The sequence below is a fragment of the Anomalospiza imberbis genome, chromosome 14, assembly GCF_031753505.1.
Source record: "Anomalospiza imberbis isolate Cuckoo-Finch-1a 21T00152 chromosome 14, ASM3175350v1, whole genome shotgun sequence".
NCBI classification, from domain to species: domain Eukaryota; kingdom Metazoa; phylum Chordata; class Aves; order Passeriformes; family Viduidae; genus Anomalospiza; species Anomalospiza imberbis.
In genome coordinates this window covers 17,804,772-17,831,906 of record NC_089694.1, presented here as the reverse complement: position 1 = coordinate 17,831,906, position 27,135 = coordinate 17,804,772, and the positions used below count along the sequence as shown (strand labels likewise).

The 27,135-nt window shown below is 44.7% G+C and overlaps 1 protein-coding gene across 3 annotated transcripts in view; it reads right to left on the bottom strand.

Annotated features, from left to right (window-relative positions):
• TRPC5 (transient receptor potential cation channel subfamily C member 5) overlaps positions 1–27,135 on the bottom strand; it is a 95,080-nt gene that overhangs the window by 34,643 nt on the left and 33,302 nt on the right. For all 3 annotated transcript variants that reach the window (XM_068205204.1, XM_068205206.1, XM_068205205.1), the window contains exons 3-4: positions 15,251–15,772; positions 1,142–1,478 (exon numbers count right to left, since the gene is read on the bottom strand). In XM_068205204.1, coding sequence (XP_068061305.1) covers positions 1,142–1,478; positions 15,251–15,772 — 859 coding nt within the window. The remainder of the gene's footprint in view (positions 1–1,141; positions 1,479–15,250; positions 15,773–27,135) is intronic.

Below are 27,135 nucleotides of genomic sequence, written 5' to 3'. Positions count from 1 at the left end.
TGCTGGAGCTCTCTTTGGAAGGGTAAATAGTCCTCTCTCATCAAAAATACACCCATCTGGCTTCTCTCTTCTTCTCCCACCTGATCCCATCACACTGCCTCACCTGAACATCCCTCGGCACACACACACCTCCTCCTCTCCCCAGCTCTGGCTGCCCAAGCCAGACTGGAGTAAGAGCCACACATGTAACTTCCAGACAATCAACACTCCTCCTTCTCCTGCTGATATCAGAGCACTTGATGCTGATGTGGTCAGTGATTATCAGCAGAGAGTGAGGCTTATCTTCCCTCTCCTGCATTCCTGCAGCTGATCTGGGAGGAATAAGCCAGGCTGGTCCCTGCGCTGCCTCCAGGAGCAGCTCAGGGAGCAGGGAGAGCAGAGCCAGGCTCTGGGCACTGCCTGTCCCTGCACCAGGCACAGGACAGAGCCAGCAGCAGCAGGGACACTGTGTGTCACCCAGGAGCTCATTCCCAACCTGCTCCTCTCAGCCAGCGTGGGGGAGGCAGGAGGGAGCCGCGTGTGCCCTCGGGTCACGTCCAAAGGCACAGAAGAGCAGAGAGCCCCGGGCCAGCAGGAGCTGCTGCTCCAGAAGGAGCCCAGCTGTTCTGTACAGCTTCTGGAGCTGGCTGCCAAATCTCTTCACATGCTGGGCCAGGGACGAGCCCCCACACAGCTGCCATGGGCGCGAGTCAGGCCCTGCAGCTCAGCGTTCCTGGCTGTGGGATTTATGGGATGTACCTAGAGCCCAGGGCGGGATCGGCTGCGGGATTTACAGGATTGTGTGTGGGATTTACAGGATTGTGTGTGGGATTTACCTAGAACCCAGGGCAGGATCAGCTGCGGGATTTATGGGATGTACCTAGAACCCAGGGCAGGATCGGCTGTGGTATTTACAGGATTGTGTGTGGGATGTACCTAGAACCCAGGGCAGGATTGGGTAAGGGATTTATAGGATGTACCTAGAGCCTAGGGCAGGACTGGGTGTGGGATGTACCTTGAACCCAGGACAGGACTGTGTGTGGGATTTACAGGATCAGGTGTGGGATGTACCAAGAACCCAGGGCAGGATTGTGTGTGGGATGTACCAAGAAACCAGGGCAGGATTGGGTGTGGGATTTACAGGATCAGGTGTGGGATGTACCTAGAACCCAGGGCAGGATCATCCACTCCACGATGGTGGGAGGTGGCCCCTGCATGTGGAGGTCGGTCCTGACGATGTGCTGCGACGCCAGCAGGAGCATGAACAGGAAGGTCAGGTAGGAGCCAGTGTGGCAGATAAACTTGATAAATGGCTTTTTAATGAACAGTCCCAGCCTGCTTTTGGGTGCAATCAGGTATGCCACGGATAGCATGGGGAACAGCAGTCCAATGGTGACACAGGTCAGGAGTTTCACCGCCCAGTGTTTCCTCCTCCATCCTGGAAAGCCGTCGTACCACAGCGTTGCTAGTAGCTGCTGGCAGTTCGGCTGAGCAACAAACTGGGGAGGAAGAAACAAAGAAAAATTATTAAATTATTACTGACTGGTACTCCACGTGCACTCCCCCTCACTTATGTGTTAGAGCCCATGCAGACCCTCAGATTACTTTTGGGGCCGGCTATGGGCTGGAAAAGTATATTTTGGAGATAAAGGGAAAAAAGGAGGGAAGTTTCACTCTTCCTTTTCTATGTAGGATTTAAGATTTCTTCTCTTGGGAGAAATTTTGTTCTACTTGCAGCATCCTTCTGCAGATCAGCTACTCACCACACACGCAGCCTTGTGCAAAAGCAACACCACGAGAATTACTACAAGCTGTTTCTCTCCCCATGTGTTGGAGCACGTTCCTTTTCAGAATGTTTCAGGTTTCGACCGCCTCGAACAAGTCACTGTCAGCATCTTAAAGAAGTGACTAAAGGATGAGGCAGGAGGGAAAAGGTGCAAAGCTCTGAGAGTGTGTGTGAGAGGGAGAACGTCTCCCAGAGTGTGTGAGTGCTGCAATGTGTGTGTGTGGGCTGGGCTGGCATGAGACAGCCAACAGCAGCGTGAGGTGTGGCCAGGTGACATCTGGTGGGAAGCAGGACAGCACATTTGGAACCCTGCCTGGCTGTTCAGCAAGAGAGCAGCTGTAAAATGCAAGGGATTAAGCAGAGGCCGAAAGGAATCTAAGTGGCATTTGACAGTTCACTTTCACTCAGTAAAAAACAGCATTGTGATGGTGATTTAGCGCATCTCACCCACACCACACCACACATGCTCAGGGTGCAACTCCTTCAGGCTGCTCTCATCCCAAACAACCTTTGGGATTTCGAGCCAAGCCATGATATTCCTGTTCAGTGCTAGAAGACTTCACGTTCCTGGTTTTACCTGGACAGCCCCATGGTTTTCAAGGCTTTCCAGACCCAGAACTAACCAGAGATGTCTGCAAGACCAAGACAACTCAGTTTTTCTTCAAAAATCTTTAGCCCACACCCAAATCTTTTAAATACACCACAAAAACTGCCCAGTATTGGGAGGACTTCTAAGCACAGTTCTCAGAGTGCTCTAAACAAGCAGAGCACTGTCATTGCCATGTTCAAAATGACTAAACCAAGGTCAAACAAAAGGACAAATTAGTTGCTTGTTCTGATGAAGTAATTCACTTCTGTATGTATTTTCAGATTTTGGTAATATATTTTATGTGTCTTAACAGGCTGTTTACATCCGAATCAGACCATTTTTGGACTGGGTAGTTCAAATCTATGGAATAACCCAAACTAGCACTGAAAATAAGATCTCCAAGGGAACTATGTGGTATTTATGAAGCTGGATTTTGATGTGTTATTACAACAATAAGCTTCTGATGACTTCTGCATTGGCACATAACTGAAGACACTCTGCTCCAAACGGCTTGGGAAAATAATATCAGAAGAGTGTGTGATTTGGAATCAACCAGCACATGCAGCAGCTGAAAATGGGCCGTAGCTCATGGGGTGATGGTCTCCAGAAAAAGCGAAGACGTGTTGCTTGTAGTGATGAGAAAATATTATTGTAAAATTCCATATATGGGGAGAATGATCATGAAGTCACAGAATCCCAGAATGGTTTGGGTTGGGAGGGACCTTAAAGTTCATCTTATTTCCACCCCCTGCTGTGGGCAGGGACACCTTCCACTATCTCAGATTGCTCCAAGCCCCTCCAAGCTGGCCTTGGGCACTTCCAGGGATCCAGGGGCAGCCACAGCTCTCTGGGCAGGTAAGAGAAACAATTCCACAGAAACTGGAAAACCCCAGGCAGCAGTTGGTGTTTGGCTGTGTTTTAACTCTGATTTCAGAAGGGTCAGCGCTTTGTGTTTAAAAACTGCAAGAAACAGAAAGTTACAATGCTCTGTTTTCTCAAGATCCCGCTCAGGAGCTGTTACTGGATGTGTTTGCAGTGATTCACAGGGCAAGAGATGCTGCTGCTTCTCTGAGATGAGGCACAACTTCTTTTTTTAATTTTTTTTGAGGGAGAAAATGTTATAAACACATTTTCTCTTTATCACATATGATAGAAGGCTCTGAGGGGAGAATAAAACTGTTTTTCCCTTGAGTCAAAGTCAAAGTCATTTAAGAAATCAAATGACTGTATGTTCCTCTGGTTGCTGTGCAACTTGCAAGCATCTTAAAAGTGCCTCTTCTCTGCCTAATAGCTCATTTCTAAAATCTGCTTTCTCAGTTGTATCTGATGTTAGTTCTTCAAATGGAGACAAATTCACACATCATGAAAGAGCAGCTTTAAAGAGCAGATTGGCAAAAGGGAATGGAAATGGAAAAAGCCATTAAATTTTCCAATCAAGCTGGTCCCAACCTCAATGAAAATTGCCCAAGGGAAATTTAAGCACACCACACAAAGAGACTCCCTAATGTCATAAACCATCAAATGTTGTGTTTATTAAAGGTAAGGCCGAGCACTTACCAAAGTTGACTTTTACTAACTTGTATTAGTCCAACTTATTAATCACAGATTTAAAATCACTAAGCACTGATGCTTTATCTCCAGTAGTGCAGTTGGCTGAAAAACAACATTTCCAGTGTGCAGAAACATTGGAATTCTGAATTATAATGAAGAAGCAAACCAAGCCACTGGTGTGCTGCCTCAAGAATTTATTGGTTTTTGGTGAGTTTGCTTCTAGGTGCTGTTAACTAAACTAAGCCCCCAAATTCATTGACCAGACTAAACCACTGAATGCTCAACTTATTAAAAATTGTCTAGGAGTCATAATGCTAAATCAATGCACACAAAATACAAAAACATATTCTTTCAGGAGTGAAGTACCCTGAAACTCTGATAATATTGTGAAACTTTTGTAATCCTCCATAATTTCAAATTTCTCCATAAAGTTAAGGAAATTTCTACTTTGCAAATAGCAGAGCAGAGAAGTGGAAAAGCAACTTGACATCTCCAACACTACTTTTACCAAGGCTTTTCCTGAGCGAAAGTTAATTTTCCACATAAGTAACCCCAAATGTGTTTTTTCACATTTTTGCAAAGCCTTTCATGTGCCACAGCCTGAAATAGAGCCTGTGTATATCACAGCCTTTTATCATTTCACATGAATGTACCATGTGTGACAGGATTTGGCATCAGTTAAAGTTTCTGCACAACAAAAAGCAGGAAAAAACCTGCATTTTGTCCCAGTTTTGTGGATGGTCCAGAGTCACAGGCAGATGCACTGCACCAGAAGCTCTGCTAAGAGATCATGACTATCAAACACTATTTCTCCAACACTTGACAAGCATTTTATCCAAGGACTGCTGCATTACAGGAGCCTCCAGTCTCTACCACAAACAGCAGCACAAGACATCACCCCACAGACAGGATGGAGAATGTTCTGACAGCTGCATCAGTGAAAAGAAATGTCACCAAGAGGTGGCATTTATGCTCAGTTCAGCGAATGCAGGAACTGAACATCTGACGCTATGTAGGGCTTGGCTGGGACAGAGTTAACTTTCCTCACAGCAGCTGGGTTTGGTTTTGTGCTGGAAACAGGGCTGATGACCCAGGGATGTTTGAGTTATCCCTGAGCAGGCATTGCACACAGCCAGGGCCTGTCCTGCTCCTCACCCTCACCAGTGAGGAGCTGGGGGGGCACAAGGAGCTGGGGGGCACAGCCAGGACAGCTGATCCCAGCTGACCCCAGGGATATCCCAGACCTTTTGGCATCACCCTCAGCACATAAAGCTGGGGGAGAAGGAGGAAGGGGTGGATGTTTGTCTCCCCAAGTCACTGTGACACCTGATGGAGCCCTGGGGATGGCTGAGCTCCTGCCTGCCCATGGGACACGGTGAATGAATTCCTGGTTTTGCTTTGCCTGCACACATGGCTTTTGCTGCACCTGTTTCAAACTGTCTTTATCTCAGCCCACGGGTTTTCTCACTTCTCTCTTCCAGTTCTCTCCCTCATCCCACTGGCAGGAGTGGGCGAGTGGCTCCTGGGGCTGAGCTGCTGGCTGGGGTTAAATCACCACAGAAGCACCAAAGCCTGTGGTTGTACAAAACACTGTCCAGGGCGGTCCCCACCTGCAGATGCATTTCTGGAGGAGCTAATCCCAAAAACAATCTCCTTGTCCATTACCTGTTGAGCAGAGCCTGTCCCTAGTTGAAGATAGAGTTCACAGGGAGATAAAATGCAACTCAAGAGTCCCTCCTTGTGAGCACAACACCCCTGAGACACCTGTGAACAAGGTGCTCAGTCTTCTGGCTTTTGAAAATGGGGATAAATATCTTTTCCTTTCCAAGAAATGAGATCAGCAACTCCAGTCTTAGTTGGGAAGCACTCTAGAGATTACTGCAGAACAAAGTCTTTTATATTCTCTTGTTCTTCTCTCAGCCTTGCCAGGGTCTTTGTGTAACATTTGGCTTGCAGGTGGATTGTGCTATTAGAGAATTTCATTTTCAATGTTCATCACACTCATTGCCACCTAATCCTATACCAAGGGGGATATTTTTAAGGGGAAAAAAGCAACTGCTGGATGGAGTGTCTTTTCCTTAATAACTAATCTTTACTGATATTTTTAAGTCACCTAAATTCCACTTCTCGGGAATTAAATGTTTTCTGCATGCTGTCAAACACAGAAATTATGTTCCAGCCCCCCTCCCCTCATCTATGGGGAAATCCCTGATCTCTCACAGTCATAAGTAATTTAGGATCAGACACAGATGGGTTGAGATGTGAATGCCTCAGGGAGCAACTGAAATAGCTCCCTGATAGACATCACAGGGGCTGAGCACAGCATCCCTCTGCCTTTATTCTGATTATCATGACTGCTGCCAACAGCCTCTTGTTTGGAGTTTGCTGGAGTTCTTGTCTGTGCTCTTGCTGCGGATGGCGAGGGCGAATCCTCTTCATAGATGAATAACCACTAATTTGGAACTGCAGAGCTCTGTCTTAATAAGCAGCACTGAGTTCTTCTATCAGCCAGCTCCAGCAGCTCCCACAGAGGTCACCAGTGAGAGCCAAACACGGCATGGGAGCCATGAAATGACCTTTGGTTCCTGCCTGACACTCCTTGCAAAGGTCAGACCTCACCAACATCACTGTAGCCCAGAGCATCTCAAACCCGCAAGGCTACTGGGCAATACTGCACGGTGCTGCCCTCCACAATTAAAGCTATTTAGCCTTTGGAAAGGCAGATTTTCTCAGGAACAGAGCTGGATTTTGCAGCCTGTGTGCAGTGTCTGATGCAGCAGCGTATCTTAGAGAGGTTTGTGAAGAATGCAGATTCCCTGTGAATCCCTGTCTCCCATGAAAAGGAGAAATGCCACTGCTGTTCTCCTCTCAAGCAGCACCACACATTTCCAGGGCCACACCAACCCCTCTGCCTCTGTTTTTACCAAGAGCAAGATCTTCTGGGGAAGAATGGAAATGTGGTGGTTGCAGCAGGCTGATTGCTCTTCAGGGAAATTCCAGTGGGCAATAGTCAAAGAGCCTCATTTCTAAATTAGCCCAAGACAGGAGAGAGAAACTCTGTGTGGCCTAATTTGATGCCTGCAGCAGAAAGCCAGTGAGCCTTGTGAGACCACATATTCCAGAGAAGAAATGCCAGCCTCCTCAAGTTTGCAGTGTTGCAAACAGTGAGATGAATAAGAAACCCTCTTTTGTAGCACATTTCTTTTTAAAGTTCAACCTTGTTAATGACTGCAAAGTTATTTACATTCTGCTGCTGAAGTGTGAGCTGCAGAGGGTAAACACCTAATGGCTGTTCATCCTGTTAATTAAGTACTTTCTGCAAGAGGAAAAAAAAAAAAAAGGAGAAATGAGACAAAGAAGTTGGAGGGGGGGCTGTGTAATGTGCAGGAAAGGGACTACACAACTCCACATTCCTCATCAGACACTTCCAAGACATAACAGTTTTTTTGCAGGATGAATATCCTATCAAAACCACAGCTGTGAGTAGCAGCAGTGAAGCACTGATGAAAATCCAAATGGCAGCTTTCCTGCCATGAAGGAGATCACACAGCTGAGCTGGACCAGCCCTTCAAGGAAACCAGGTGCTACCCAAACTGCTCAAACCCTCAGCTGGTGAATAAAACAAACTCCAGATCCTCCACAGATGAACATATGGCCTCAAATTAGACAGGAATTTAGTTTAATCTGTTCTTAAAATATTTTAAATTATGATGACACATGAATCTCAACTAAAGGTCTCCTATCCATAATAGATCTCTCTGGTGGCAGCAGCCATGAACTCAGCTTAAGTGGTAGCAATTGGAAATTCAGCAGTGAGATGAATGCTGACAAAAGGAAAGAGTGAATAAATTCTAAAATCCTACCACTGTTCCATCAAATTCCATGTTTTAACACCTTCAACTTGGATTGGCTTCAATATTTAAATTAAAAGGTCCCACATATCCTAGGACAGTGACAGATGCTTGCAAATCCTGGATACCAACTCATGGAAGAAGCAATTATAAAGTCTTTAAGCTTGAAATTGAATCCATCTCTGTCCCGAGTGCTTAAATGTGTGTTTAGCTGTAGGTTTGTATTTATGGCCTGTGTCAGCAGGATTTAGGTGCATTGAGTTCTGCTCTGAACCAAGGCAAGGTGCTGAAGGCTGCTCCTGGAGCAGCCACCCCAGCAGAACAGGTTCCTCTGGGCCAGAACTGAGCAAGAGCCCAACACAACCACAGTTTTCACTATTTACCCAAGCAGACAGCAGGCTACAGTTGATAAATAAATTCCTGAGGGATGGATCCCAGCAAACATCCCAGGATACAGTTCTCTTACAAAGATGCAGGAGGTCTGGGCTGGGTTTCCAAAGGCAGAGTGCTGAAGTGCTGGATGGGAGCAATACAGCCCACAGGGAGTTAATTCCCAACACACACCTCGACCCCAAGAGCTGAACAGGGGATATCAGACACAGAAGCACTGGACAAAGACTAAAAACTGTTTAGAGACAAATCTATCAGCATTTCCTGAGTGCTCTTTCAGGCAGTACTTCAGGAGTTACAGATTTTGGCAGTGAATACTGGGAGCTCTCAGGGGCTATAGCAGAAGTGAGGAAGGTATTGACTTTTAAAAGGCTGGGCTCATTCCCTCTAGTGAATTACTAACATTTACATTAAAGAAGTGATAAGTAAAGCAAACATGAAAATTTTAAAAGTAATTTACGAGTATTTTTAAACACATACCTACTTTACCCGATTAGAGTAAATAAAAAGTCCCAAAATTAGTTTTCCTTTGCTTCCTTTCTGACCTGAGACACATTTACACTGAAACTGTGTAATTTTGGATTCCTCTTCCTTTCTGCCCTACCTCCTCCTGAATGAGTAAATTTATTCCAATATCCACAAAGGAGCAGAGTAGCACACTACAAACATTTCTCACTTCCTTGGGAACCCCCAAAGGCTACCCCTGCTCCTGGGTTGTATCACCCTGGCAGAACATACTCTTTGCTAAGGGAAGTTTGCTCAGCCAGCCAGTTTGGTTTAAAAACTGCAGTCACAGCTTTTAAATGTCAGTCTGCACAAGAGCTCAGTTTGGGGGGTGCCATGATAAACCCATGTATTCATCTCACTTCTCCTGGAGCCACCTGTGAGGTGGTGACCGTTCTCAGTCACCTCATCGAGATGGTGATGGACCTGACTTACACGAGGTGAGAGGAGTGTGCAATGCCAGTTCTCTTCTGAAAGGAGCTTTGTAACTCGCTTCTCTAAGCCACAGGAGTGAAGCTGAAACTCCCAGAAATCAGGTAAATAACAGTGATCACTTCTAAATCCAAATGAGAGAATCCATGCCCATAGTTTTCCCCCGGAGTTTATTACTTCGGAGTGTCATTCAAAGTATGAAATAACATGATTTACTCTTCTCCACTGCCATAAGGCTGACTGTAAATACACTTCAGCCCTTCAGTTGTGAGCACACTGAACACTTGGCTGCTACAACACACAGGACATCACTTGTCCTCTCCAGTTCCTGTTGTCTATAGAAAGCCCATCAATCATGTCCTGTACTTTGGCTTTGGCTTCCCAAGCCTCTTCTCTGGCTGGCAAGAAGACTGGTGGGAAACATGAAGTTTAGGGAACTGTCAAACTCACTAAATCACTCTTGAATGCTGTTAAAACAGTGATGACCTCTTTAGCTTTCAACATATTTCCCATCTTTGTCCAGGAGATCATTAAGTAGGAGGCACAAGACACCAAAAATTACTTAAAGAATGATCCTGGCATTTTCTGCCCACTACACATCACCACAATGCAATCCAAGTCCTTGTCCTTGACCTACATACCAGTCTTGGGGTGCTTTTTCAAATTGGTGCATGACAAGATTAGTCAGAGATGATTTTGCTGTCAAAAGACAGCGTTGTGCAGTTCTGTTCCGTGACAGCTGCAGTATGTGGCTAACCTTCATCAAGCAAGAACATTTCGGCGTTACGTGAACGATGTACCAAATAATGCTGCTCCCTCAAATAAACATTCCAGTCCACTGTGTCAAACCACTGAACCATCAGCCCTCTGAATATTATTTCTTCCTCCAAGTTCAGAGAGGAGTTAAGATTTAAGTGCCACTTGTCCTAATTTTTGTAACACGATGATGCAGCTGTACAGGTTAGATTTCTGTGACAACTTCCCAAACTGAACAAAGAGATCTGGCAACTGCACAAGCCCGTAGAGGAGGGGCTCTGAGTCATGCACCACCAGTGATCAGCAGGGATGGCTCTTTTAAGGGTGCAAATATAGACAAACCTCCCCACCTGCCACCCCAAATTCTGTCTCTGAGGCTGCTGATAACAGCTCAGTTAGTGCCACGTTCACAGAAGATTTTCCAAGGTGGTCAAGTACTGCTGGGATGGAGTTTGAGAGAAAACAGCTTCATTTAGCACAGGCCACTGCTCACACACCAGATGGGAAAATTGCTGCAGACAACAATGAACAAATGAAAGGATGGCTGTTGGAAAAGGGAAGGTCACATTTGGACACTCAGTGCTTTTAAAATCCCTAAACTTACGTTCAGATTTGTGGCACAGGACAGACCACGCCATCCTCACCATGGAACACACTAAGAAATATGAGTGCTCCAGATCACTAGAAACCAAGAAAAGCTTCCACAGGGAGAAGCTCTGCTTCCCTCACCTAGTCCTAATAAAGATCTCTTCACGACCTGATTTCCTTCTAGAAATCTGGAAGTAAAAGCCTCTTTATTACTCTTCTGAGCTGTGCAGACTCAAACAAGACTTTTCATTGTGCCTTTAAAGAGCACAATACAAATATGCAGCCCTCTATCATTACTCCTCCAGGCAGTATGGCAAGAAAACAGACAAACCCACAGGAGAATAACTGAGCTTTGCCTGCGAGCAAATAAAGATCTGTGGCCATCCATCAAGATACCTGAATGGCTTTCAAATCGGGTAAACAAGGTGCAGGCGAGGAGCTTTGATTTTCACGACCTCGCACTTCATTCTTCATGCATCTCTGATATTTTTATAAGCTCTTTTTATACACTAAGTGAAGTGCCCTCAGAAATTTCCCAGGTTTATGCATGCTCCCTGGAGAGGGATGCTGTGCTTCTGACTGCAGCCACACAGTTGACAAGAGTCAAGACACAGCAGAAAAATATGCGGTATGGCAGGAATGATTATTCATTCACTTCAGAACTGCATCTCAGGAGGTGCTTGTCTATGTAAATGTCCTGGAAAAAAAAATTAAAAAACTACTGAAGCTGTTGAAGCTTCATCCTGAAGAAAAAAACGGCAAAGAGCACTGTTTTTAAATTAGAAAAGCAAACAGTTCTACTTCTGTCCTTTCCTGCCATTGATTAGAGCACAGGGAGGAACAGATATGGAGGTTAAGGGTTTTTGATAAGGAATTTCTCTGTGCACTCCTTTGATCTAATTCTGTGGAAGTGCTAAGCAATAGAGTCATAGATAAAATAATGGGTTTTTCCTGAGTGCCTTGCATTGTGTAGACTTCTTACAGACACATAAACTAAACCTGCCCAGCTACTTGCCAGCACCAGAAAAACACATTAAAACCTCCACTACTGTGATGTTTCACTTCGTTTTGGAGATGGGAATGACCTGTGATGGAGAGCAAGAAAGCTGGAATAAGCTGAATGTGTATTGCTGTTCTTGTGGCTCAGCAGAATGCTAAATATGAGCAGAAATCTGCCCTTTTAGACCTGACTCACTGCTACACTATGGATGTTTTACATTACTGGCAAAGGAAAAGAAACTTAAAGGACATCAAAATTTTCTTTGCGTGCTGCCTCTGCTCTGATTTCCTAAACCAGCCACATACCCTGAATACACAACTGTGCTTTACAGGACTGGCAAGATCCTAAGAGATGACTTTTCCCTATCTTTTCTTAGAAATGCAAACAAATTAACAAATGCAGAGCTAATTTGTTGCCAGGAGAGCACAGTGAAGACTGATCCTCAACAGCTGAGCTGTGCCTTTTCCTATTAGGCCCTCAGTACTATTTCTCCTTCCAAAATTAGTCATGAATAAAAGAACTAGAAAAGGAATAATATGAAGACAAATGCCACACACTACTGAGCGTTTATGAAAAGCCTGCTGGTCTCTTAGTCCTTAATTACTGTGATCCTTGGAAAATAATTTCTTTAACAGTGGACTGAGAGAACTGATGTGTCCGTGCTGGGTCTAACTCATCATGTTCCACAGTGTTCTGTGCTGTCCTCATTTTTTCCTCAGATTTTGTGATTGCCATGCAAACAGATATCACAACTATTAAGTCCTTCCCATCTCCTAGAGAAATTATCACAGTAAGTTGAAACTGAATACACAACCATTCTACACATGAGAAGGGAGAGGGAGCTTGAGAACATTGCACAGCATGTTTTTACCATTTACTGCCATAAAATATACTACAAAGCTACCTTAGGGCACATTTTAATCTTTCCTGTGTAATTGATTTTTTTTTACCCTTCTGTGTAAACAGTAATTTACCTTCTAGGATTTACGGGTTTATTAAAAACAACGAGGAAAAGTAACAAATTTATTCTACATTGTTTTGGCCCTCCTCCAGAGAAGAACAGTCTTCTTCCTCATGAGCAACACCTTTCTTAGTTTATAAAATATTTAGCACCTGTCATGTTTGGGAGTAATCAAAACTTGTACCTTACAAGGGTTTTTTGGGCGGGAAAAAACCCAACAAAACACAATGGGAGATTTTTCTAGCCTTTGTAAAGACAAACCCCATGATCTCTTCACCCATCTCCCCGTGACAGCTTCTATGAGAAGAATCTTGAAGTTGACCTTATCTGCCTGATTAAGCTGAAATGGAACCATTTCATATTTTGGGGAGAAATTTTCAGGTTCATTTCACTCAAAAAAAAACAAAAACTGCAGGAAATTTGTCTGAAATCAATATGAAATCACACATTCTTTGTGCTGAATATAAAGAACTAAAAACTGCAGTAACAATTGACACCCCCGAAAATACCCAAAGTCCATGTTGGATTCTTCTCTTAGGCTACCAGAGATTTGACTTTTATCTTTGTCAATGTTAAGGTGTAAAAAGCTTCTCCATCCAATCCAATCCCATTTAATGTTAAGACATAAAAAGTTTCAGCAGAACAAGATGATCTACTTTTAAAAGTCTGCTGTTTTTCTCTGCAGAACCGTCTTTCATGAAAACCAAACTTGCTTCTATTTTCCTTCCTGTCCCCACAAAAATCCTCTCAGTCTGATACTCTTCAGTCAGGATTAAAAAACACTTCTCAGTGTCTCCCTGGCAAAGGTTCCTACTCATTTTTTCAGAACCTGCCAAAGATGTTTGTATCTTGCTTGATGTTTTGTGGTGTGCTAATTACCACGATAGGATGGCCTAATTATTATGGTAAGAAAACCCCAGCCACCCTGCAGGATGCTTCAGGGTTTTGTGAATAACCAGGTGGGATGGTAGGGTTCAGCAGCTGCTTTCCCAGCCTCATTCATTCTGCCCCTGCCCACCAGTATTCCACCTGAAAACAGCACTGACTTTAGCTGGCAACACAGAGCATATTTGCTATCATTTTTAGGCTGGAACTATCATCAATATGTCACAAAACATGGAATTTGTCCATATGCTTGGAATTCAGTCAAATACGCCTAAAAAAAAAAAAAAGATAAAAACTGTCAAGAAAGCAGGCAACGATTAAAAAATTAAAATAAAAAAAGCTTCAGGACTGTTCAGCACCACGTTTCAAACACAGTGAGCTGCTTCAGACTTGCAGCTTCTGAGCACAAGACAAGAGCAGGCACAGATTTACACCTGGATGTCACCAGTGACACAGTGGGACTAGCAGTGACCTGCACACAGCAATGCTGGGGTGACCTGGAGCTTGTGGCTGCAGAGCCTGGGCCGGCCAGGCCAGTGGAAAACCAGAAGTAGAACCCCTGCTCCTTCTTAGATTCAATGAACATTGACCCGATTACCTGGGTTGCCCTTCTCCAGAGTAATTCTTCACTACTTGTCCATGGCCCTAGAGCACTTGTGGTGTTACCCAGCCCTGTCACAGAGCAAAAAACAACCTGACATGACACCAGCGAGCTGACATTCCCCTAGAGCCGCCCAGTAAGAGCAGGGAGTTGCCAAGTGCTGAATCTCGGGAAGTTTGAGGCTTTGGCTCCAGCATATTGCATCGAGGGGCTGGCACTGGGGGCACAACGTGAAAGGAAATCTGCACCTTTCACCTCTTGGCTGTTTGCACCTCGTGCAAACCACGTGCAGCCCTTCAGGGAGGTGAAATGGATCACACCACGCTGGGTCAGTGTTGGATGTGGGGAAGACAGTGAAAACAGGAATGTGGCAGGATCTTCTGCCACTCAGGTGACCCTCCAGGCACAGAAGAATGTAATGCATATTGAAATTCAGTTCCTCAACCAAGCAACTAAATTCCTCCTTCAGATAACCTGGAACATCGCCGGCCAACAGCAATATATCATTACCTAAATTCTGTCTGGATTTGGAAAGAGAAAGGAAATCCAGAGCCAACTAATGAAACTGCTGTCAGCATTCCCCTGGGGTTTGTGGCCTTTATTGAATCAACTTATAAATCTGTGGATTTGCAGGGCTTCTGAAAAGCTCTGTGCCCTTTAGCTGAAGTATGGCTTCCCTCTCTGGAACTTTGGGCAGGAGTTTGAATTTCTGGGAATTGCTTCTCAGTTCCTAAAACAGAGATGGGTCGAGGACTGAGGATCAAGAGGTGTCACAGGTGTGAAGAAATAGTTGCACCATATGAGTGTTTTCACAAGACTGCTGGTAACTTTGAGACCTGGGACTCTGGGAGTGCTCCCAGCCTCTCCTGCTGTCTTTAGCTGCTGTCACATCTCTGGCCCTTTCGAGTTAGTGCTGAATGGGTGCCTGGAAGTCCTTGGTGGCTGTAGGAAGCGAATTGTGTGCTGCATCATTTCCAGCACTCCATGAGGGAGCCAGTCTTCAGGAGCCAGGCAACCCCTTCTAGCTTTGGGTTCATGTACAAAAGCAGCCACTGGGAAAAGCTTTCAGAGCGAGCAGACCTGGAAATGTCTGAAGGCTGTTCTTTGCAGGGGCACAATTAGGTGGGATTCAAGTGGCTTTATGACAGAAACTATTGGTGCTGTAGAAGCCACAGTCCACTGCAGCAAGTCCCCGTCCTGTTGCCCTCAACTGTCCTCAGATTCCCGCTGTCACCAAGGTGCCCTGAGCCTCCTGGTTTGTGACTAATCCCTGTGCACATAAGAAAATCCCACCTGACAGCCAGCGCTGAACAAACCTGCAGCAACTCAAGAAATTCATTATTTTACCCAATACCTTCCCATTTAGGCGACTCTTACCTCTTTCTGGTGATACTTTATTGCTACCTTTAGCTTTGCCAAATCGTGACATTTTTGGGGATCCAGCTCTTCGCTCTGATCATCCCTATGATTGAGAATGATCTCCAGCTCCCGGGAACTCCGTGCTTGATCCAAAAGGTCCTTAGCAAAACGCTTGCACTGCTGTGAAAGCTCTTCATACTCAGCCTTGAACTCATTTTCCACCTTGCTCAGCTCCTTCAGCTCCCAGCCCAGCCGGAAGGCGGTCAGGATGGGATCCTCGCTCGATAAGGCAATCAACGAAGGGCTGGCTAAGGCTTTGTAGATGTTCAGCCTCGACCTGGAATGCCTCAGGCTGTCCACCTCGGAGCTGGAGACACATTCCACACAGTTGCACCTGATCTGGTGTGGGCGTGGGATTGTCACCCGTCTTTGGACAAGCAGTTTGATGATCTCGTAGTTGTTGGTGTGAGCCGCCAGCATGATGGGGGTGATATCTGGAGTGAACTCTGAAAACTGGGTGTCCATCATCAGGGTTGGAACCTGCATGGAGGGATAAACCACAAGGGGAAAAGTCACATCTCACGTGGAGCAGCAGAATTTAGAAGTCCCTCATTCACACTTTTGGGGTGACATCATAACAAAACGGGTTTTGTGACACCCTCTGTGCTTTAAATGCTGTTGTAGGCAGGCTTATCCACACACAGAATTATTCTGGCAGAACCATTTTCCCCCCCAAATCCTGCAAATCTGCCTCCTGACCACTCCTTCCCAGTCTGGTGTAAAAGTCAGTCCTGTCCCCATGCAAAAGCTTTATATGTGAATCTGGTCTGAAATGGGTATTGGCTCTTACATCAAATGGGAAAAAAAAAAACAGAAGGGGAAAAAAGGGAAGAAAAAAGGCCCAGGTAATTACACAAAAAGAAAGAAAAGTCTAGAAAAGAGTGAACACTGAATAGATTTCCATAATTACCTTTATTTGCACTATATATCTGCATCAGCAGACCAAGAACCTGCTCATAGCAGGTCCTGCACACACCAAACCCTGGTCTGCACTTGGGCAAAACTCTTCTTCACTTTTGCCTACTGTTTTTATTTCAAAATATTTTTCAGTGTAAGGATACATTACATAACTGCCCTCAGAACAGACTTGTAGTTTTTTTAAAATGGATTTGAAAAAAATTAAATGTAAAATTAATGATCCATAGTCCACTACAAATAAGCCACTCCAGGGTGTGCATTATCCAGCTACTGCTGCACTTCTCAAAAGATGAGCTTAATGCACACCCTGTTGTGTCTTATTACTATATGCGGAGTGTAAAATTAGATGGGAATGCTGTTACATGCAAGCACCCAGTGTGTTTCTATTTGCAGGCAGGCAGCTCTCTTTGTTGTGTTAATCACTACCCAACACTCTGTTCTCCCTGTGCCCACCATTCCTGCCCTGGCACATCCTGCTGCTCCAGGGGGCACGGCTGGGTTGGGGAACAGTGGGTCTGCTCCCTCTGCAAATATCAGAGATGTCTTGAAGGAATTGCTGCCAAAGAGTCCTAATGGCAGGAAACATTCCTCAGCCTGCCTAAATCCAAAGTAAAGCAGTGATGGAGGAGTGTGAGGTAAGAAATCCCTCTGTAGGATACACCTAAGGCTGGTGATGAGACCTGCAGTCTCGGAATCTCAGTTTCCTGGGAGTTAAGAGCCTGTAGAGCACTAAAGAGGCAAAGCTGATCAATAAATCCTTACATGTAACAGCGTGACAGGGACTGTTCACAGCACGCAACACGCTCCCAAAGGTGCTCACCACACTGAGGTGCAGGGTCACTTACAGGAGCAGGGCTGACTGTGTGGCTGCAGGCATTCTGAGGAACAAATCTGCTCCCCTGGATGTGGCACATGAGGAGTTAAATCCCTGGCAACCTGCAGACACACAGGTGTGGAGAGGCTCTGCTAAGCAGGCTGGTCCCCAGAGGCAGGAGGGAGAGAAAACAGTCCTGAGGATTTGCTGTGGGTCGTGGAGGGCTTGGTGTCTCTTAGCAAGGTTGGATAAATGTATTTTAAGATATCCAGTAGCAAATGGCTGAAAGCAGCTCTCTGTGTAAGGTCTTGCACTCCCTTCATTTCCCTTTGCTTAGCTTGTTTAGGTAGTTTCTTAAATGTCAAGAGAAAGGTGTGGGGTTTTCTTTTTTTCTCTTCCTTAGAAGCTTTTTTTTTTAATACCTGATGCTTGACTATAACTGCATTTATTTCTCCCTGCCCTTTTTCAATCAGTGACTGGCTGCTGTATTCAGAGCCTGTGCCTCAAAGGAAGAACACTTTTCCTTTCTATCGCTTCTATTACTGTCAAGTTAAATCTTGTTTTTCTCTATGGAAGTTATTGTACCCAGGGCTGCGAAAAGGATTTTCAGCTTTACACAGATGAGGAATTCATGTTGCTCGGAATATGAAATGGGCACTCGAGGAGAAGGTAGTGATGTTACAGGTGGGGACAGTGCTAATCCTGTCTGCTCCAGAGGCTTTCTAAATACGGATCTGGGGCACTCAGGATGGCTTTCCCAAGGTTTGGGATGGAATGAAGTGATCTCTCATCCCTTGTTCTGGCTCGGATCACAAGCCCTCACCCCCAAAAGGGAGCACTGCCTCGTGAGGACTGGAGCAGTGGTAGGGAAGGTGTGTTCTCCTGGGCAGCTCACAGTACCTTTAATTAAGGGATAAAGAAGGAAATGGTGGTGCATGGACACAGAGGCTCCTGAGGAGCAGATCAGGGCGGGGTCTGCAGTCACAGGAGCTGGAGTTATTTCTGAGCAGCAAAGTAAACCAGCACAACACAGAAAAGGGAGAGTGGGACCAGGGCTGCTGCAGCCTCTTTTCTGTGTCTGCCTGACTCAAAGGCCATGAATTGTCCCAAAATTGCCTGTCTTGTGATAAATATTTTTGTTGTCTCTCACACAGTGTTTTTTGATAACCTGCATCATAAACTATCTATTTTAAAGCTGTGGCTATGCAAAGCCTTTGCTTAAGGGCTGTGTTCTGTCACTGGAGGGGCAGCAGAGATTACAACTGATGTTACTGATGTTCCTCCTGTGATGCTCTGCCCAGTTGAGTTCGTGTTTAGATCAGCTTCTCCTGTGTCTTGGGTTAACCTGCAGTGATGGAAGCAGAAGAGGAATAATTTATTCCACCCCAAGAGCTCTGCTGAGCTCTTTCAGGGTTACTTTCATTAAATGACCTGAAAACCAAAATTCTTTTCCATTAACCTCATCACCTGACACCAGCTGCTAACCCGAGTGCTTCAGAACCTTAATGCCACCACCTGCACAGGAGCAAACGCCTTGTCTGCATTTCATCTTGGTTCTTTTCATTTGGGAAATTAATGCTACTCTTACCAACAAGTGACTGAATGCTTGTTATCATCTGCCTAGATTTAATCCTCATAAGGTGGCCTGCTTACCCCTGTACCACTGCTGCTCTGAAAGATGCTGCAGCGAGTGAAAAACCCCCTTTATTTGGAAAGGAGGGTGAAGAAACAAGCTTAATTCACTAAAGGAGAAGGATTAGCTCACATAAAAGCGCTGTTCAGTACAGCTAAGCTCTCCTCTGAATGGAAAAGTAAGTTTGCCAGCAAAATAGTGCACTGCTGGAAAGGAGCTCTGGATAGAAAGAGAGCAGGAATCTCCGCTGTTAGTCAGGAGTATAGTGCAAGAGGAATTAAACTACAGAAGGGGAAAAAAAGAAAGAATCTGGCACTGAAGATCTGGTGGCCTTGTTGTAGGTCTTTTAGGAGTTTTACTTTGAATTTAATCTAGTTTGGTATCTGTCCCTGGAGCAGCTCCTCTGGTTTAGAGTTGTATAAAAGCTCAAGTGCTCCAAGACTGCTCAGCAAAGTGAACCATGCTGCAATAAATGGGAAAACTAAAAAAATTCAGCTCAAAAACCTTCTCCTCAGCCAAACTAACAGATGAATGGAAATGTACCTTTTGCCTTTTATGGGTAATAATATTTTGTCTGTAAATAACTCACAGTGCTTTTACCTGTAACATTTGGAATTGCCCTGTTTTCAAGCCATCTGCATTTCATAAACGATCATCTCCCCTGGATCAGTGCAATAAGTTGTAAGTACAACCATGATAAACTCTAAATACATTAATCCGCATTATTTTCAGCTTGTATAACTTTTTGACTCAGCTGTGTTTTATAGAAGATTTTCTGATTGCCAACACAAACTTGTGCAAGCCTCACTGGAAAGCTACAAATACAATACAGCTTTCTTGTAAGCTCCCTTTAGGCACTGGAGGCAACCTTTTGTGGGACCTGGGAAGGTGGTACATGGCTGTGCAAATTTCAGCATTTATTTTAGGTGATACAGTGGCGTGGGCTTCACTAACTCACCATCTTAACCAGAGATGCCTTGAGAGATGTCTGGTATCAGAGTGATGCCAGCATTTATATTAATAGGGAATTTGTAGTTTTTTTCTCTCAAGAGCAATTCGTTGACTGAAATGATGTAATTTGGTTAATGAAATATAATGAACAACAGAAACTGCCACCTAAAAAAGTCATGTAGTTTAAGGGCTTTTGTACTGGTTATTCACAATCTTTGTAACTTTGGCATATGGCACACATTGTTGTAGATGTATTTATGGGCAAACTCTGCTGTTATTGAAGGGTTCCACTGGTTCCAACACAGCTGTCCCAGAATATCCAGCTGAAGAAAAGGCTCTTCCTGGCCTAAAATCTCCTCAGTGACTTACAAATGTGCCTGTAAAGCCAAATAAAATCTCCGCTCCTCACATTGACACTGCAAAACAGTGAAAATTGGTACATTTTAGTGCCTTGTAGCAAGCCAAATGTTGATACAAGGTTACCAGATGGTGCACATGAACACTAAAATAGATACCTTTCAATTAAAAAAAGCATGCTATAGAATCATAGAACTTCTAATAATTGTTAATTAATGTAGTGCATGAAAGAATGTGAAAAAGTAGATCTGTGATATCTGTATAACCAAACATCCTTCTCTACAACCAGTAAACAGAAGTAAAATACGGATAGACCCGCTCTAGAGTCTTCCAGTTTTAATGTGGCTTCTTATCCACGTGTTTAAAAATGGAGGTAGGCCCAAGGGATTAGTTCTCAGAGCTGAACTGAAACCTAGTGCACTTGACAGTGGCAGAACTGCATCAGAGCTTGTGTTCAGCCATGTGTGTAGGAAATGCAGCACAGCCAGAAAGACTGTCAAAAGATGTCACCATTTGTGGCTGATGCTACACAACAACTTCTGCTGGGGATTTAAAAAAGAGGGACTGGGAGAGGAGCCTTTGTGAGGAAAGGATTTTGCAAATATGCATTTTAATGGCCTGTGGCAAGCTCCTGCAGCCAGAGCCCTCTGTGTGTGTGTCTCTGTGTGTGTCTCTCTCCTGAGCCCTCTCCCCTCCCTGTGTGTGCAGGAGATGAGACGAGGCACTAGATGATGGAAGGAAGGAAGAGTGCCGTCACTGCAGCTGACTCTGCGAGTCACAGAGGGACGCTGACAAGAGTTACCTCGTGTTTGAACCTCTTGTGCTGAGCTGGAGTGCAACCTGAGCTCACTCTGCCCCCAGTTCCCATGCCTCGATGCACTTCAGAGCCACTGACTCCAGCAGGGATGGAGATGGGCTGGGAGTGCCCACCCCTGCTCAGAGTGGTGCTGTGCCACGAGGAGCTGCAGCCTCTCCTGGCCACGGCTTCTCCTCTGTGCAGGAATGTTTTTACAAGCCTGTTGCAGTCCTAACTTATCACACTCTCTGTGATGTTATCTCCAGGGAACCGTGGCTCCACCATACACCTGCATGGTCTGGGGCTCACTGAGTGGGGACACTTCTCCAGGTAGAACAAACACGGCACAAAAGTTCAGGACTGTCACAAATCCAGACAATAATGAAGCTGCTGAAGTGGCCCAAGTGACATGGGGACCTGGCTCACAGCACGTTATGGGTCTACCAAAAATGCAATATTCTGGATCTTCCCAAAATGCAGAGATTCCCTGGCTGCTTGCTGGAGCTTTTTTCTGAGACTGTGACACCAACACAGGTGTTACTCCAGAATTACTGACATGGGAGTGAACCGAATGATCTCCTCAATACTGGACAGGCAGACTAGCTGGCATATTCCTGATGGTTGGGGATTTTCCCCCTCATTTGGAAACACAAAATGCTGCTTGTTTGGGCTTTTTCCACCCTTCTTCATTACCATTTTAAGAGTTACTCTGTGATAGAAGCAGCTGTTCTGAGTAAAAGTTATTAGGGTTTATTCTTTATTTTTAATGCTGTTTTTAAGCTTTGAAACAAATTTTATTATATAGCTTGCTTAATCCAGTCCTATAAATTTCTTAACTACTCTAAGGACCTTGGAATGTTGCTGCATCTGAGATATTTTTTCATTTTATGATAAGCTTTCCACTGACCCCAAACACAACTGAAATAAAGACAGCCCATGGTTATCTGGAAATTTGAAGGCTCTGTCTTCAAGGCAATCTTTATTTTAATATGGTTACTATTTTTCTAATATTTTTCAGGCTTTATTCTGGGAGGGAGAGCTGTCTAGCTTTTTGATTCATTTTTCTTGGTCTCTGTATTTTCTATTCTTAGTGGTAACAAGGACAAGATGTGCTAATATAGGTTAATAATCATGCTATCTACAGCCTTTTATATCATCTTTGTACATAAAACATCCCTTCTTCCTGTAATTTATCACCTTGTGTGGATGAGAGATGTTTCATTAAGTGAGGTAATATGTTGCTGACAGGGCTTGAAGAGGGAGAACTTTTTCCTTGGGTTGCGTTCATATTCAATCACATTCCTTCAGAAAAAAAATTAAATCAGATTGGATCATGAGACAGTGTCAGGGAGAGGAGTGAGCTACTGCATCTGGCGCCAGCCCAGCGCTGCCTGATGGTGCACAAAACACACCCTGATGCTCACAGACCAGGAGGTTCTTTATTCCCCATTTTGACTACTAAGCTGTGCTTTTGGTGATGCCTCAGGTTTTAGCTTTTATGTTTTTCAGATTCTGAGCTGCTTTAGTGTGTAGTTCTGAGCTTCACATTAGGGGATGGTGAGCTCTCTTCACAGAGTGGGGAGACAAAACAATTCCTTCTCCAGCTGGGGCTGGAGAAGGAACACAAGACCAAGGACAAATGATGCTTGGACAAATCTCAGGCCCACGAGCACAAACAACGTGGAATGAAGAGAGAAGAACAAGCAGGATGGGACTTCATACCTTAAAGCTGTAACTGGACAATGAACTGCAATGTGCCAATGGAGCAGAGCTGATCACAGTGAGAGCCCTCGGGAGCGCTCGTGCATTTTGGGACCATTTGGGTTCATCTTGGGTGCAGCCCTGGCTGGGCTCTTGTGCTGCCCAAGGTGGATCCATGGAGGAGATCCTTTTAATAAATCCCTACTTTAACTCTGTCCAGCCTCTGCTCTAGGCCAGCCTGCACAAGGCATCATTGGCACTGTTGTTTTACCAACCAAGAAGATGCTGTGGCTTCTGAAAAGACCCCAGAGTTTGCAACAGCAAAGAAATGACAAGCTAGACAGGTGGCAGGGGCTTGCACAAGAAAAAATAATCTGTGTGGTTGTGATCTTCATTATTCCCACTCAGACAGTGACTTCCTCTGATATTGCCAGTGATGGGAAGTGGAAAGCCTCTAGGTAATGCTGTGTCCCTGATGCTGCAGAGCCTGGCACTGCAGCACACCAGCCCTCTCTCACTGCCATGAACTAAGCACCAACGATTCTCATGGCCCTGAGCCTCTCAGCAGTTTTCCAGCATCCTCCCAAGGCAATGACAGAGCAAAGACCTTGGATCACAGTGTTCTCTCGCTGCAGCAATTCAGAGACAAGAAATATTGCTCCCAGTCAATGCCTCTTTGATATTCCACCAGCACTGCCACCAAACTGCTGCCCCAACAGGCTGTACTTTGCCATGGGATAGCAAAATACTGCTCATACAGGGATAAACAAGCCATAAATGTGACTTTGCCAGCCCAGCACAGCTCTATTCAACAACCAGGTAAGGCTGAGGGACTCCTGCTAAGCTGCCCTGCAGTTCTTCACAGACCTTTATAGATCCCAGAGCTTTGTTTTGCAGGAGCCTGTAATTTGTTACATTCACTTTTCCCACAGAGAGAAGCTCCCCTTGGAAAAAATGTGTTACAACTATTGCACCGGGAAGAGTCTCCCACAAATCTGTATCAGGGAGTCTAAACAGCCATGTCCAGCTTCTGGGTTTGGGGTTTCAGACAGACCAGAGGCAAGCACGTGTTGGGTGATGTCAGGGGATGCTGTAATGGGGGCTTAGGAGCAAAGGGAGATGGGTACAGTAGGCACATCCATGGATGCTGGGTAGATAATACGGTTTTTTGAAACTAAACTCCTTAATCATCAGATCTAAAGAGAGCCCAGAAGTTCACTTGTGTAGCAGCACAAACAGGATTTTTTTTGCCCTATAATAAATAGTTCATCCACCTAGCTGAATCCTGAGAAGCTATCACACCTGACTGAAAATTCACTGTACAGTGTGACCAGAGCAGGCAAGTGCTAAGAACACTCCTGCAGGTCAGTAAAGACAATTCTCTGGAAAGCATCTTGGATAATTCCTGACTTCTCACCTGTCTATATGATCAATTACAAGCATGGCATGTTTGTGCACGCTGTCATGCAGTTCTTGGCTTGTCCCCCAGCAGCATCCTAGGAAATAATAACAGATTTTATGTCGACCCAGGAGAAGAAGCCAGTGCCTTATTGCCACTGTCAGAAATCTGGTATCTGTCACTGCCTTCGTCTTGATGCTACTTCCTGAGTCCAGGAGACATTTCACTCTGTTCTGCTTCACCTACATTTAAGATTATCTAGGGACCAAGGCAATGACGAGGGAGGAAAAAAATTCACAATTAAGTGTAATCATTAGCTGAAGTGATCTTTGATTTCTCTGTTGTTTAGTTTAATTAGATGGAATTCATTTTGAAGGCAGCTGCCAGTGTCAAAGGCATGTTAACTATAACTGTGAATTATTAGTGCATCAATAAAAATAATGAAAAGCTTGGGTGCTAATGGAGCCATTAGGCTTTGAAGCTGCTTCTCTGTTTTCAGACATGATCCTTCTTCCTTATTGTTCCTTTCAAATATTCCCACTCTGAGAAGTTGTGGCCATATTCTTCTTAACTGGTTCTATTCTTCAGAACCTCCTCTTGCTCAGGAGTGTTTCTAACCAGGTTCTGCCTTTCCTTTTCACTTTGGACCCCTCCTATTAATGTGGAAATGACTGGTTTGAGTCACACCCATCAGCCTGTTCCCCTCTGTGTTCCAGTGCTCCACAGCCACCGTTCAGGACTGCCACACAATCCCTTGATACAGATGCCTACTCCTAAGCCTCCCCTTTTCCCAATTGCCTGCGTAATCTAGATTTTATATTGTGAGATTTTTGAGACCTGAACTGTTTCTTTTGACTTAAATGGTCCCACCAGTGGTAGCACAGGGCTGGCAAGGAGCTCGTACCAGCAAGTCTAAAATCAAGGGTTGTCTTGGTGAGGGCTAAACTTTACACTAGCTTCTGCACACAGGACAAAAACCCTGTGTGAGTAGGGAAATTAAGCTAAATCATGTTGTCTCAAGAAAGTTACTAGATTTGGGCAAGAATAAAATGGTTTAATGCAACCTTTATTTTCTGTTTCACAAAAAAGCTGTCTCTACACTGCTCATCTGTGGGATCTGAACAAAGATTAAGGTGGATTTTCACTCATCAGCTCACCTGAAAGAGGATTTTTGAGGTCAAATTTTAGGTTCACTAACACTATCCAGTACAGCAATCTTCTACCAATCTGATGATTAGCAACTAAGACTGAAAACTTGCCTCTTATTCTCTATAGTTTCCTCTTCACCACCCTACTCTTCCAGAGGCTGCACCTGCAAACTCCTTCTTTTGGAATACATATGGATCACATTGATTCAGAAGGCCTTTGGACCATCAGAACAAACCGAACCGCAGCCATAAACCATAAGATCCTTTTTTCTTTTTATTCTCATTATTGAGGAATTGCACTTGTAGCCCCATCTGTGGACCAGCTTAATTTGGAGCCATCTGCCACGAGAGCAAATTGCTAAGTTTGCCAGATACCAGAGAGATGCTGGTACCCTCCTTATGTAAACAGCTGATGTCAGCTCTGATTGTTGTGAAGAAAACAGCCACCCTGGAGGTGCTTAATTCAGATGACTGATTACAGCTCCTTAAAGAAGGAAGGAGGGCTCAGCAGGCAGCACAGACCGTGTCTGGTGTGCTGCAAAGCACAGCCCCGGCAGGAGGGCAGAGAGGCAGGCGAGATCTGAGAGCTGTGACGCACCCTCAGGGGGCTGAAGGTCCACGCAACTCACACAAGCAGCTCGGAAAAAATAGGCCCCTGAACGCCTCATCTGGAAAATTTGTACTGATTTCAACAGGTTTCCAAGTGTCAGGAAATACAGCTATTACTGGTAAATTGAGGGTGAATCAAATAAGGGGGGAAATGGGAGTTTTCAGACACAAATTTCCTGCTCCTTGCTGGCGAAGGTTAGGTGCAGCCTCCAGCTTGGCTGAAAACATAACCCACTGTATTGATGTTTGTATAGTAAAAAAAACACATCTGAGAGCACTTTTAGGAAAAAAAAAAAAAACAGCAAAACTCAAAAAGATCAATTAGTTTGAGAGACAGAAAATTTTATAGGGAAGGAGAATTCATTCAACAGGTTTCATATATACGTTCCCTTGCTCGTACAGTAGTTCTGAATTAAGAAAAAAGCCAATAATTTAAAGTTCACGGTTAATTTCAACCCCACGGGATGCCAGCCAGATCTCTGTTTTTGCTGTGTGCCTTGTTTTGCCACTGCATTTAACGGACCTGTCCCATTCACAGACAACTTTGCATTTTAACATGTCCACCCCCAAAAAGAAAAGCCTGGCCCAAAGTTGATACTGCATCTGCAGGTGCTAATTTTTGCTATTTCAAACCTATCCCTGCTCTTTCAGTTGGTTATTCAGTGGTTTGTTGTCTTATTTAAATAACATGACACTCATCACACAGGATGGGTTGCCATGCCAAGTACAACTATATTCCTCCTCTGCCACTATGCAGTACAACATCAGCCTCTGCACTGCCCAGAAAATCAAACAATAACTATCACAGCACCAGTTTAGGCTCACTTTTATTTCCTGGAAAATGCATGTTTGCTGACTACAATCCTCTGCAGGAAAAGCACACCCTCCAGGTTCTAGGAATATTAGTTTGTTTTGTTGTTCCTCTTAATATTCATGAATAGGCTGCTTGATTTCCAAATGCCTGCCATGAGTTTGAGAAAAAACAAGCTATGCTATGGTTTAAGTGACCAGCTGTGTGACTGGTCAAAGAGAGCTATGGTTTATAAAAAGCTTTGAGGAGTAATTGGAATAAATTATATAACTCTTGGATATTACAAGTTAACCTGTAAAAAAATCACAAATTTAGGTAAGATCTTTTGTTACTGAAGAGGAGGATGGGTCGTTCAAGCCTGGGCTTTACTCTCTGCTGGGAGTGAAGCACATCAGAACATCTCTATGCTCTTTCCATGGTTGCACCATGATGACTTCCTCACTGACCCCAAAATCTCCCACAGCCAACCACATCTTTAAAAACAGCTGTAAGTTCATTAGCATTATCCCACCTGTAACTGGCGAAACCTCCTCCCCAGCTCCACCAGACTCACAGCTCAGTACCCAAAACCACGGCTCTAAGTTCACAGAATTCACAGAATCACTGGGTTGGAAGAGACCTCCAAGATCATCAAGTCCAACCCAGCCCCAACAGCTCAACTGGCACCCAGTGCCACATCCAGGCTTGTTTAAACACATCCAGGGAT